Below are 14747 nucleotides of genomic sequence, written 5' to 3'. Positions count from 1 at the left end.
TCAAGTGCCCTTCTACATGGCTTCAAAAGAACAAAGGTTAAAGTTTTGGACTGTCCAAATCAAAGTCCGATTTGAATCCAATTGAGATGCTGTGGCAAGATCTTAAAAGAGCACTTCATACTCGAAAACCATCTAATGTGGCCAAATTTAAACTAGTCTGCAGTGAAGTGTTGGCCAAAATTCCTTCATGGCAATATAAAAGACTCATCACAAGCTATCACAAACATTTATCTACAGCTGTTCCTGCCAAGGGTAGCCCAACCAGTTGCAAGATTTTTTATTTTTTATTTTTTCACACCAGTAATATAGGTTTTCAATAAGTCTTCAATAAATCATCATTTAGGAACTATATTTAGTGTTTTGTTGGCTAACTCTATCTAATATTAAATAAATATAAATATTAGTTTGATGATCTGAATCCTTTGAATATGAGAAGTTTCTAATATTAGAAGACAGAAGGCCCCCCTTCTAAGGGGGCAAATACTTTTTCGCAGCAATGTATGCCTGCAGTACTCGTCTGGACATTCATTACAAACAAGTTTTCTGACTTTTTTCATGAAGATCAGAAGTAGCCAACTGAGATGCTGTGCAACACAGAGCAAAGCAATGACAATAATGGCTAAGCAAAGCAGAAAAAGAGAAGGAAAAAACATGGGACAACGAGGTGGTGTTTGGAACAGACTAAGCGCTCAGACCCATTGCCTCCCCAGCTTAGTATCCTTCTTGTTAACATCCAGTCCCTTGAAAGCAAGGTGGATGATTTCAGGGGTCAGATCAGATACCAGCCAGGCGTGAGGAACTATAACATTGTGTGCCTGACCAAAAAATGGCTCACTCTTATGTTAAATCAAGTCATCCTGCCATCAGGGTCTTTTTCTGTGTTCCTTGAGGACAGATGAATGAATCTGGCCAATCCAAATGTGGCAGAGTTCATTCCATTCCACTGTCCTGCTTGCCAGATCTTGAAAATTTAACCATCTTGTGCCACCGTTTCCCTCTCCCTTTGTTTTACGGAGCCCACAGGAGTGTATCCTTGCCTCCGTCCTCTGCTCTTCTCCCTGTACACAAATAACTGTATGAATAGAATAGAACTTTATTGATCACTTTGGTGCAAACCTCAGGGAAGTTGTTGTACAAGTAAAACAACAACACAACACCAACACATCATGAGCAACAACAGTAACAACAACAGTAGTATCAATAATAACAATAGTAACACTGGATACAGTAACAAAATTTGCCAAAGTGCCTAAATATTGCACACAGTCTGGTGATAGAGCATGATGCTCTATCTCACCCCAATGTCCTCACTCCTCACCCCTCGCTCCCTACCTCTCCCCGCTTGCTGCTCCTCCCCCTCCCCCCGAGTTCAGAGTTGAACAGTTTGATGGCTTGAGGGACAAAGGAGTTTTTGTTCCTGTTGGTTTTGCACCTGGGGAGGAGCAGCCTGTCACTGAGCTGGCTCCTTTGGGCGATGACGACAGTGTGCAGAGGGTGGCTGGCATCGTCCATGATGGTCAGCAGTTTGTCAGTGTCCTCCTCTCTGCCACCGTCACCAGGGTGTCCAGTTTCATGCCCACTGCAGAGCGGGCCCACCTGATTAATTTGTCCAGCCTCGATGCGTCCCTTTTTAATGTGCTGCTGCCCCAGCACACCATGGCGTAGAAATGGACGCTGGCCACCGACGTCTGATAGAACATCTGCAGGAGTTTCCTGCAGATGTTGAACGACTGGAGCCTCCTCAGGAAGTACAGCCTGCTCTGTCCCGTCTTGTACAGGTAGTCTGTGTTGCATGTCCAGTCCAACTTGTTGTCCAGCCACAGCCCAAGGTACTTGTAGTTTTGTATAAGTTCAACCTCATGTGCCTCAATCAGAACTGGTCGTGGGCATGGATCAGGTTTCCTGAAGTCTATGACCAGTTCCTTTGTCTTTGAGGTGTTGAACTGCAGGTGGTTTTCTCTGCACCAGACAACAAAGTCGTCCACCAGACTCCTGTACTCACTCTCTCTGTCATCCTTGATACACCCCATGATGGCTGTGTCATCTGCGTACTTCTGTATGTGGCACAGCTCCGAGTTGTAACAGAAGTCCGAGGTGTACAGGGTGAAGAGGAGAGGGGCCAGCACTGTCCCTTGAGGGGCCCCTGTACTGCTGACCACAGTGTCAGATGTGGTGTCTTTCAGTCTGACATACTGTGGTCTGTCAGTGAGGTAGTTGGAGATCCAGTCCACCAGGTACGAGTCCACTCCAATCCTTTCTAATGTGGGTGGTAGAGAGCGCACTGAGAGGGGACATCACTCAGTGGTACAGGAACAGCTCTGACCATGACTGGAGAGCTCTGCAGAGGGTCAGCAGAGCATACAATGGGCACAGTGCTCCCCACCCTTGAAGACATCTACATAAGGAGTAGCATGGTCAAGGCAAACAGGACCATGGAAGTCCCCCACCACCTCAGCAAAAGACTGCTTGAGTGTTGGCTATGCTCCGGTCACTGCCTGTGCAACGTCAAGGCAAACACAGAGACTTCTATGCATAGGTTTAGTTTTTGTTTGTGAATGTGAATTCTGAGAATTCAGCACTGCAAGCACAAGAAGAAACTTGTAAATCTGATTCTGTGCATAGAAACGGCCTGCCCATAAGCTATACCATTTGTCTTCTTGTTGCTTGGCTTCAGATATACCCCATAAGGCAGCATCTGGAACAGAAGAGGACGGGATCCCGGCTCAAGAAGAAGGACGCAGTGACATTAGTCGAACTCAGTTTGTTTGTGAGACTGTGATTCACTCAATAACCCTGGAGGAGTCCCCTGACCATGCCCCCCTGAAAGGTCCCCATCTAGGTAAGGGTGAGTCAGAGGTGGTTACAGGTGTGTACACAAATCACTGGTCTGAAGCTGTCCTTTTTAATGGATTATTAGTCTGTTGGTTTTTACTGAGTATGTAATGCCTAAGATACCCCAGGCTATTAACACTCAGACTGGCTATGGTTATGATTGATTATATATCAGAGCTAACAATTTCAAGTAAAGATCACCTTAATTTTTAAAATGTACTTGCTCTATAGTAATGAAATGTGTTGACTTGAAATCTGTTTTAGTGTCTGTCTTGACTTGTTTGTTTAGTCTCAGCAGTAAGCCAGATGGCAACTTCAACTACATGCATTTACATATGAATGTAAAATTGTGCAAGAGAACAGAATTGCAGTCTTCCTCCTGTTTGCTTTCAGTGGTGCATCCAGCTGCTCAGGGTGACGCCTCCTCTTTGTCCTGCATGAAGACTAAGACAGTAAAAACAAAAGAGGCCTCCAACAGCAGTCCAGGCAGCTCAAGCAACCCCCTAAAATCACCAGTTACTCCGAAGGATTCCCTCAATTCTCCGCTACAAGCCTCTTTGCCTGCTGCCTTGTCTGTTGATCCAGCTCTGGTGCCTGGCCCCAGCTCAGTACCAGCTCTACACCAAGTTTCGCCCAGGGCCTCCACACAGCAGGAGCACACAGCCACAGGTGATGGGAAAAAACAGTGGTTGAGTTTCTCAGATGAGAAAAGATTTTATTCTAACTATATCAGGAGCTATTGATTAGAGCCTTTTTATGTGAGAAAGGGTCATGTTGCATCCAGTGTGGAAATGATGGACTTCAGCACTAACAATAAAAACATCTATATGTGGCTAAATCATTACTAGATGTAAAGCCATTAAATGACTGTTGGCAAAAATTTACAGAGCACAAATTGTATCAGAAAAGGGGAATGATTTAATTACATTTGACCATATGACCATAGACTCTATTCAGTGGTGGACATAGAGAGGTGTGACATCCCCTATCCATCATCCAGAATTGCAACTTATGTTGTCCTCTTGTTATGTTTCCTCTTGAAGCTTGGACCTTCCAGAAAAGGAGTGCAGTTTTGCCTTTCTGATTCCCCCCACTTCTTCAGACAAAGAGATTTTGCCAATAAAGCTACATTGTGCTAAGACGGCAGGTATCAAATACGATCAAATACAAACAAATTCGCAGCAAAAAAACCCAACAACTTTTATTTAACTTTTATTTTTAAACATAAACTCTAACATGCAGAGGCAGGGTGAGTTCAAGGGCTGGTGATGAGATTAAAATTGTGCATGAAATAAAACTCCATTTGTCCTTTTAGGCCATCATGCATCAGGTAAATAGAGTCCTGAGTTTTTTCTCTGCTTTAAATTTCACATTTCTGAAACTGTTTTTAATATAGATAACAATAGTGATGACTCGTTCATTTTAATATGGATCTAAACTATGTATTTAGACAACCTTGTCCCATCTAAATAATGCCAAGTCTAAGAAATACATAACGTCACATACAGGTGCTCTAATATTGAAACGATTTGTTATTTTTAATTTAAGTTTATCCTTCAGGGTTTTTTTTTAGGTATTTTTCTTGATTTTTAATATTTTTCACTTTCTTTCCAATACTTATACAAGATATATATTAATTTTGTAACTGCACATAAATATGTTTTGGTTAAACAAATTACAAAGAACATGATTTTTAGTGAGCTTAACCAATAGTGGTAGGTACAGTATATTCCCGATTTTTGGACACAGGAAGTCGCCCAGGAGACATCCCAATCAAAAGCCCAAGCCACCTCAACAAGCTCCTTTCGACACAAAGGAGCAGCAACCCTACTCTGGGGTTCATCCAGATGTTCTGATGAATCCACCAGAACGATGCCACATGCATCAAGCAGTGACATGACCCTGGGGATCCCAAATTGCATATCCATCCCACCTGTTTCTTGTGACTTTGTCCATAAATACTGGAAGGGACTATCCCCATTGAGGATGATGGATCTCCAAGTCTAAAAATGTCCAAAAAACATGTATTTGTAGGGAGTACGTGCATCCTTTCGTCATCCACACCAGCACCTTGTCACTGACAAGCTTCTTGTCTACTTCAGGTTCCACAGTACTTGTCTGCTGCTCAGGAGATCCAGGGGCCAACAAAGCCTCTAAGGCCTCCTTTTTTAGCTTGACAGCTTCTTTCAATGCAGGTGTCCAACAACAGGTCTTTAGGTTCCGTCATGATAGGTACTGAAGACCTTCTTACCACAGCTCCAAACAGCTGCTTTCTGCAAAGCTTTGAACGTGGCCCTCTCACATACCATGTCCGGCAGCCTTCCCTATCATCTGATCCAACTTACCACCAGGCAGTGATTAGTTCACAGCTCTACCCCTTTCTTTACATAAGTGTTCACAACAAAATGGAGGTCTGCTGATATGACCACAAAGTCAAACACTGAACTTTGGCCCAAGGTGGTACCAAGTACACTTTGATCAACCTTATGCTTGAACATAGTCTTTGTTATGACCAATCAATACCTAGCACAGAAGTCCAATAACCGAGCTCTGTTTCAGATTGGCCAGGCCATTCCTTCCAGTCCCCCTCTCCAGGTTTCGCTATCATTTTCTATGAGACTGCTGAAGTCCCCCCCTGGAGAACTATAGTGTTCCCTGGCGGAACCTCTTTCAGAACTCCACCTAGAGATTCCAAGAAGGGTGTGCACTCTGAACTCCTGTTTTGTGCTAATGCACAGACAACAGTCAGAGCCTTCCACTCTATAGCTTGCAGTTACAGAGATGTGACTCCAACACAGCAGCGCTCAGCCAGGGGCTTGTGAGTATGCCCACACAGGCCTGGTGCCATTCAATCTGGAAAACTCTGGAAAAAGAGAGTTCACCCCCTCTCCAGGAATTTGATTCCAGAACTTTTGCTGTGCAAGGAGTGGAGCCAAGTAATATATTGCCGGTACTTCTCCACCGGTCGCACCACCTCCAGTTCTTTCCCCCTCAGTGAGATTACATTCCACACCTCTAAAACCATATTTTTCACAAGGGGTCAGCATGCCCAGGTGTTCTTTCCCACCTGCCACCCAGCTTACACTGTACCCAAACCCACTGCCTGTCCCTGCGGGTTGTTGGCACAGTGGGTTGAGGCCCCATGTAGCCCTTTTGGGCTGTACCCAACTAGAGACTGTATAATTTATGTGCTCAACTAAGCCCCATTAGCCAAGGCTGGGGCCATCAGATGCTCGCCAGTAAGCTACTCTTCCAGGCCTGACTCCAGAAGAAGGTTCTGATCTCACTATTCTGCATCAGGTAGCGCTGCTCCTTACAGCCAAAAACATTGGGGTTTACTGAATTTTTTTAAATCACTATTTTGTCTGGTTTCAGAGTCCCATCTGGAGAGCATCTGTTTGGAGGACAGGGTGAAGGCAAGAGAAAAAGAGCCAGACAAGGAGAAGGAGAAAGAGGGAGAGGAGAAGGGAGAAGGGACAAGGAGTCGGTCCTCCTCCACCTCTTCGGAGGATTACATCATCATCCTCCCCGATTGCTTTGACACCAGTCGACCACTTGGGGAATCCATGTACAGGTAGAGCCAATTATTTAGTAGTAATAGTACTGGCAACAATGTGCTGTCATATTTTGTAGTGCCTGTAATGGTTTTATTTAAAATGAACAGAAAAGACAACTTATTTGGGGAAAGACTGTGGACATAGGTGCGTCTGACCACCTGTTAGTCACTAGAGATGACTGCTAGGTTTGAACACTACACTGGACACGCATGCACTGGACTCCACATTTTCCTCTAAAGTAAACAAGATGGCACACAGCAAGACTGAAGACATTGTGTGTTCTGAATAGGTGCACTACCTGGTTGACACGTGTGTGATGAGTGAGGCTATGTGTCCTCCTAAGGAGACAGTCCTCTAATGGCGCATTTGAGAATCAGTTCTCATTTGCAAACATGACCTGGCCAAGCGGCGCCCTGCAGGAACAAATACACATGTAAATTATAGACACATAAACATAACATAGAACAAATATAAACAAGTAAGAAGCAGAATTGTCTTGAAACCAGGGGTGAAACCACAGAGTATGAAGGGAGGGCCACCTCACCAATTTATAGAGATTGCAGTGGTAAGTGTGGAAGGGTGCATTAGTGGAAAACGGATGGTTGTATGATAAAGAGTGTCCAGTTTTTTGAGCACGGTACTTGGGTACCAGAATCGGGAGTATTGTCATCATGATGAGGGTGTGTTTAGCAGCATGAGTAAAGGAGGCTTTGTTGCGGAAGAGGAAGGCTAGTCTGGTTTTGAGGAATCCAGCCAGAAGCCTAGATATGTATAGGATTTGATGTACTCCAACCAACATTCCTCCTGTCAAAGATGATGCATTTAGCTTTACTGATGTTAAGGGGGAGGTGGAGGTTGTGAAAGGACTGCTCAACAGGAGTGAGGCTGAGCTGAAGAGTGGATGCTGCAGAGTGGAGTGAAGGGCCAGTTGAGTATAAGATGGTATCATCGACATACAAATGGATCCAGGAACTGCCAGCAGCTTTTGCAACATCATTAATGTAGATGGAAAATAAGGTTGGGCCCAAGATGGAGCCCTGAGGTACACCTTTGGAGACAATAAGTGGGTCTGACAGAATGTTTTCCGTCTTCACCTGCTGAACACGGTCAGTAAGGTAGCTGGCAAACCAGTCACAGCAGGTAGTAGACAGACCGATGCTCGAGAGCCTACGAAGTAGAATCCAGTAATCAACAGAGTCGAAGGCGTTAGCAAGGTCAAACTATGCTGACCTGCTTGCTGTCTAATGCTGCTGTAATAATGTCGTCAAGACTTAGACTTTATTGTCCCCAGGGGGAAATTCTTTTCCACAGACCAGCCCTTGACTTCCATCTCATAACATGACAATACAAACTACACAGAATCCCACATAAGGGTACACAGGCAGAATAACATTTCAACACAAAGTACAACATGAAATAGTATGAAAGACATGACAATTTAGTACAGGGATGCTCAGCGGGGAATTTTGTTTAAGGCAGCTATGACTGCAGGCATCAAGCTTTTACCAAAATGAGCCTTTCTGCACCGCAGTGTCCTGTATCTCCTTCCTGAAGGCAACAGGATAAGATATTGCTGTAGTGGGTGAGTAGAGTCCTGTGGTATTGAGAGTGCAATGCGTGTAATGGCCTTGTTGTTGAGTTCAGATAGGTTGGGTGTGGGGAGACCTATGATTTTTGCAGCAGTGCTGGTTATGTGTAATAGTTTAGTCCGGTTTTTAACAGTGAGCATGTTATAGAAACAGGTGGAGCAGTACAGTAGGATGGATTGAATAATGCTTTGGTACAGTGACAGAAGAAGACGTGGAGCAACGTAGAGACCTTTGAGTTTACGGATGGCTGACAGTCTTTGATGACTCCGTTTTTGGATGTCTATGATGTGCTGATCGAAGGTGAGTTTATTGTCCAGTGTTACTCCAAGATATTTAAGTGGTCGACTGTTTCCACAGGTTGGTTTTTAATAATAATGGCGTGCTGGGGGGTGGGTGGGCTGATTATCAGTTCTTTTGTCTTCCTTATATTGATGTAAAGGTGGTTACTTACTACCACTGAGTGGAGTGACTGATGGTGTTGTTGTATTCCAGAACCGAGTGATCATCTGTGAGGAGAGCGAGAATGGCTGTGTCGTCAGAGTTTTTGTAGTAGATGTTTCCAGGAGAAGGGCTGATGCAGTCATTAGTGTAGAGCGTGTACAGGAATGGGCTCAACACGCATCCTTGTGGGGCTCCAGTGTTTGTGGTGAGTACTGGTGATATGGTTGAACCTACACGTACTGCTTGCAGTCTATTACTTAGAAAGTTGTGGATGAGATTGATCAACCGAGGAGGGATGCTGTGGTGATGTAGCTTCTGAATCATGAGGTGTCTTTGTATTGTATTGAATGCGGAACTGAATTCCACGAAGAGTATCCTGATGTAGTGGCCCGGTGCGTCAAGGTGCTGAAGCAGCGTGTGCAGCAGGCAGGCTACAGCGTCTTCCGTGCCCCTCTTAGACCTGCAGGCAAATTGTAGGGGGTCCAGTTGTGGGGTGACAATGGGTAAGATTAGGCTCAGCAACAGTTTTTCTAGGCATTTCATTATGATGGGGGTGAGGGCAACAGGGCGGTAGTGGTTAAGTTCTGTGGGCCGGGGTTTTTTCGGAACTGGGATTATAATGGCAATTTTCCAGATGGTTGGTATTGTTGTGGTCAAGTAGATTTGGGTAAATATAGAGTGAAAGACGGGTGCAAGCTCCTGTGAGCAGTGCCTAAGCACCCTTGCTGGGATGCCAACAGGCCCTGGAGCCTTGCCCAGCATACATCGGCTGAGCTGTTGCCTTACTTCCCCCTCCGAAAAAGGAACTGGATCCTGTGGGTCCAGACGAGGGAGGGCTCTCAGGAGGTTGTCACACTCAGCTGAGAAGTCATGAACACAGAAGCGAGCATAAAAAGTATTGAGATCCTTTGAAAAAAGATTCTGGATCATTTATTGTCCCTATTTTCGATTTAGTTTCACAGTCGGTCAGGGTTCTTATTTTTTGAAGGCCTCTTTTGTGTTCATGTTAGCAAACTCAGATTCCAGTTTGTCCTTGTACTTCAGCTTTGCCTTAAGAATTTCATTTTTGATTTTCCGGTTTGCCCTTTTCATGCTAACCCAGTCCTTCATTTTAAAGGCTTGATGTTTCTCTTTAAGCCACTGTCTTATGTGTGGGGTAATCCATGGTTTGGAGTTGGGGTATTTTTTTTATTGTTTTCACAGGGATGGAGGTGCTAATGCAGAAGTTTATTTAATCTGTAATGACAGAAACTCTATGATCCAGATCCCCCTCAAAAATGTCCCAATCCGTGCAGGCCAGGGAGCCTTGAAGTTGGGTAATAGCGTCTCCCGACCATTGTGGGGCGCTGTGACTTTGTGGTTTGTGCCTTTTCAGTTCCTGTTTGTAAAGCGGAAGTAGGGATACAATGTTGTGATCCGCCAGTCCGAGCAATGGATACAAACGTGAACGGAATGCATTGGTGATGTTTCCATAGCACATATCCAGTATCTTTTCCCCTCTAGTGGGAGTTGTCACATACTGTTGGAATGATGGTAGCACAGAGTCCAGACTGCAGGTGTTAAAGTCCCTCAATATAAACAGTGGAGCACCGGGATATTTAGCCAACATAGCATTAGCATCCCCAGCTATCGCCTCCGCGGCTACCGTGGTGTTTGCACTGGGTGCCACATAAACACAGCTGATGGCAACAGTGGAGAATTCTCTGGGCAGGTAATATGGGCAAATGGATATGGCCAGCATCTCCAGGTGGGGTGTGCACAGCTTATGGTGGACTTTGACGTTATTAGCCCAGCTGCTGTTGATGTACAGACAGACCCCACCACCGAAGATCTTTCCCGATTGCCCTGTCCTGTCAGAACTAATGATGGTGAAGTTGTCAAGGGCAACCTCAGTGTCGGAGACCAATTCGTCCAGCCACGTCTCCGACAAGGCAATGACACAGATGTCCCTGAAGGCCCTTTCCAGTCGACATCTGGCATGAAGCAGATCCAGTTTTTGCGGAGTGAACGGACGTTTGACATAATGATGGAGGGAAGTGGAGGCTTGAACGGTCATCTTCTCAGTCTGCTGCGGACGCCTCCGCGTCTTCCTCTTTTGCTTGGCCGGACCTCAGGTGTTATAACCAGAGCAGGCTTGATGTTACTCAGCAGCGAGGATTTATGGACCAGAAGCTTGTCGTGGCTGTAGGTGAGTAACCTGTTGCTGGTATGTGTCAGGTGTAGGCTGTAACAGATCACCCAGGTCATGATGAGTAGAATTGCAACTGCTTGATGGCAGCAAATCATGTTTGCGCAGGACTGAGAAGAAATACTTAACAAACATAACAAACTTAGAAACACTTAACAAGCCTACAAACACTTAAAAAACGCTAATGATTTGGGAGTCCTGGGTGCGGTCCGTGCTGTCGCAGCAGAGCATGCGCCATCCAGCAGAGCATGCGCCATCCAGTCCAGGACCTTCACAGTGGCTCTCACACCCCCATGTCCAACTCAGAAACCCGAATGTAGGTCTAAAAAGATCCGGTTTGAGTGAAGGAAGTGGCTTAGCTGTCTAAAAACAAACTTCTCCAGGAACTTGGCTAGGCATGGTAAAATGGAATTGGCTCGGTAGCAGTTGAGGTCAGAGCCAAATCCACCTTTGAAGAGGGGGAAGATAGTAGCCGATTTCCAGTCAGGAGGGAACACAGAGAGCTGTAAAGATAGATGAAATATTCTTGTGATAAGAGCAGCAATGATGTGAGCAGCTGATTTTAAGAACGTGGGATCAAGCCCATCGAAGCCGACAGATTTGTTAGGGTTCAGCCTGGTGAGTTCATCTTGAACTTTGGAGACAGAAAGAGATTTAAAGGAGAAACTAGTATTGCAGGATGGGGAAAATCGAGTATCAGAAGAGGCTGTATTGGGGTCTGAGGTAGAGTATGCTTTTGTTGCATGAACAAAGTGATGGTTGAGGAGTGAGGCCATATGAGACTTATCAGTGATAACAATTGTCAAGTGGAGTCAAGGTTTGAGATCCCAGAAGCAGCCACTAACAAAGAACACTGGCTCTTAGTAAGCAAGATAAAAGACTATGATTTGGAAGGCTGTAAGCTGTAACCATGATGACTGAGTGATTAAATCTGAAGTAATAATTATTAAAATGTATTGTGTGACCAGATGATCAATAGTATTAAGGTTAAGTCAATGATTATAAACATTATAACGAATTTATGATTTCCTGTAATTTTGATTTAAAAGTATATGTGTAAAGTTCAAGACAATGTTAAAAGAGCAAATGAGGACAGTGTCCTTAAAGATAGGGCATGTCTGGATGTGTCATATGAGGCCATTAGTCACAGGACGTTCGCAGTATGAACTCATTGCTAAAGCAATCGATGGTTCCTCTTTGGATAAACAGAGGCTCTTGTATAAGCTGTGTTTGCCAAACTGTGTCCGTTCCTGTTACCAAATATGGAATAGTAGTACAACTGCGGCCGGGCTGTTCGGCTCTCTCCCTCTCCAAATTGCTTATTAGATTATTATTTTCAGTTTAAGAAAAGCTCAGTTCTATAATGTTATCTTTACTCAATTGAGTTAATCATATTTTGAAATATTTTGAATGAATGATTAAGAATTGTTGCTTTGCTGCTGCTAAAGATTTGCATTCAGTATATAATTCTGCAAGTTTATTTGGTTTGAAATGTTATGTCATCTACAGTATCTGATGGTTGTGAAAAGTTAGTCAATTGTGTGCATGAGATCTTTTAGTGGCTCTTAATGGTTATTCTAAGTTACCAGTAAAATAGTATTTTTAAACATATCCCTGGGGTTAGTTGTGCCAAACCTCTAAATCCAACCTAGCATCTTACCAAGTGCTCATTCCATTTAGGAGGGAAGCTGGCACTGTCAGGCATGTCTGGTAGTGTGAGTCGACTACTGAGGCTACTCAGTTGGATCAACTATTAGAAGAAGCGGGGTAGGTGTCTCAATTAAGGCAGTTAGAAGCTAGGCGAGTTTCCTCCGCACCAGCTTAAGTAGTTGTACAGAATCCTGGTAGGCCAAGGGCCTGTAGGCAGGTAGAACCTAACCCTAGAAACGGAGAATTGGACCAGTAGCCCTGTACAGGGGTAATGCTGGCGTGGAATAACATAATGTTGTTGAATACCATAGAGGTTGATAGATGGGGAGAAGAAAGTTTATTTTCCATAGATTTGACTGTTTGTGTGGATGTATGTGTGTGCATGTATGTGTGTAAGTCCAAGTGTGGATTAGTAAAAAGAAGAGAAAGAAAGTGAGAGGAGCACACAGCTCTGGAAGGGCATGACTTAAATAGCCATGGATGATACAATATTCGCGTTTCTATCTCTCAGAGGTTGGTAAATGAGCTGACATTCTTCTACCGCTCACTGGTTTTTGATCTAGTTAGAAACATGTCATATTGCAAAATTGCACATGACAACACAACTAGCAGCAATTATTTAATGAATGAATAAATATAACTTCTAGCGGCAACAATCTACAACAGTCGAGCACAAAAAAGGACCCAGCGGCCCAAAAACTGCATTAAACACTTTAAAAACATTCTTTTACTCATCCAGCGCACTAAGAACTGCATTTCAGGTTGGAAGTAGTGCAGACGTTTGATGTAAGGAAGCCAGGAAGTCCTTCCAACAAGTCATCACTGGGGAATGCAAGGAGGTGGCACCGCCCAGAGGCATTTAAAGGATTAGTGATTTGTGTCTTTGTGCCTTTTTTCCTTATCAGGCTTTTACTTTAACATGTAGGCCTCTTTCTTTGTTCAGAGGGTGATGGTAATGCCCAACATATTTATTTTAGAAATTAGGTAAGGGCTTTAATTGACAATTTGATGGTATGTGCTTTTCCCTTTTATTCCACATTCTTTGTGTTGTTGCAGCTCTGCTCTGTCCCAGCCTGGCGACATACCAGTCAAGACCCCCACTGACCCAGATACAACATCTTCTGACCAACCAAGGAGAACCACGGTAGATGGGGAGCTGTATAAGGCGGGTGAAACTGCAATAGTGGCAGGGACAGAATTGTCAGGAAACAGCAGCGCCAATGACATGCTTTGTACATCTCAGACACTGGATGATGAGCCACTGACTCCTGAAGTGGTCGTGCCATCTAAAGCCATCATTACATCAAGGTCAGTATGAGCTTTTTTCTTAATTCTCAGTATTTTAGCTTTTGTAGATTATACCAACATGCAGCAACTATATAACTGGACCACAGACAACAAAAATATAGCATTCTGTTTTTCACACATCTTTAAGTACATGTATGGCAGGAAGTCATTTTTTTGTTGTTGTTTACTTAAAAGTATTGGTCAATACTGCTGTAAAATTTTATTGTTTTCAGTGTTTGTTTTTTTGGCATTTTGCCTGTATTTTCAAAGTAGTACCACACATTTAAAAATTCAAAATACAAGGAGAGAATGGGACATGGCTTACAGCAAAGGTGCCTCAGACATTGTCACAAGCCTTATGCAGCGTTACTTTCAAATTTACAGTTTTCCTGTTTTGTTTTGTTTTTGTTCTCTCTCTCTCTCTCCTTTTTTGTGGGAAACATTTGTGAGGCCTATTGTTTGTTGCATTAACACTAAATGAAGGAAGATGAGGCGCAATTATGTAAATGTCTTAACATTGTACAGTCCAGAGAGCAGCGGAACAACAGATGTGAATGCTGTCGATCCTGGGGAAGGAGCAAAGGCATCTGTGCTGTACCAAACTGAGAACGGTAATTACATTGCTATATCCCCACCAGTTTTGTTTTTGGTTTTTTTTGTTTTTTTTTTAAATTAAACAGATATGAGCACAATGGAGGCAATGTTATGTGATGATTTATGTCTCACAGCCGCAGGTCCTGAAAAAATGCAGACAGGGGTTACTGAACCTACTGCGAACACAGAGGAGGAAAACTCTGAGGACCCCAGGTGAAACACACACATCAAGCAAGCACATGTGGATTAGTGTGTTATGAAAAAAACAATGACAGATTAAATGACTTCAGTTTACTACAGGAAGTATAATGGGAAAATGGGAATATCAACAGTTTGAATAAAGGCTATACTGTATATTCAGAAAGCATTCAGACAGTTAGGTTGCAACGTTATGTTAAATCATGGCAGTTATTTTTTCCTCTTACCAGTCTACACACAGTACCCCATTATAACATAGAAGAAACCAATTTTCTGGAATTTTGACAAACTTACACCTGTCCATTTAGGATCTCACAGCTGACAGTGCATCACAGCAAAAAGGATCTGCTTGCTTGTTGGGCTAAAACAGAAATAGTATAGGTTGTTGTTGAAAAAAGGAAGTCTGTGCTT

General features: G+C 43.7%; 1 protein-coding gene across 1 annotated transcript in view; it reads left to right on the top strand.

The window, feature by feature from the left end:
- nbr1b (NBR1 autophagy cargo receptor b) overlaps positions 1–14747 on the top strand; it is a 160325-nt gene that overhangs the window by 98054 nt on the left and 47524 nt on the right. The window contains exons 16-19 of the mRNA XM_008283553.1: positions 6208–6406; positions 13314–13565; positions 14070–14155; positions 14273–14351. Of these exons, the coding sequence (XP_008281775.1) occupies positions 6208–6406; positions 13314–13565; positions 14070–14155; positions 14273–14351 (616 nt within the window). The remainder of the gene's footprint in view (positions 1–6207; positions 6407–13313; positions 13566–14069; positions 14156–14272; positions 14352–14747) is intronic.

Source organism: Stegastes partitus, unplaced genomic scaffold, assembly GCF_000690725.1.
Source record: "Stegastes partitus isolate 25-593 unplaced genomic scaffold, Stegastes_partitus-1.0.2 Scaffold319, whole genome shotgun sequence".
In the NCBI taxonomy this organism is placed as follows: Eukaryota; Metazoa; Chordata; class Actinopteri; family Pomacentridae; genus Stegastes; species Stegastes partitus.
This window is presented reverse-complemented; position numbering and strand designations above follow the sequence as displayed.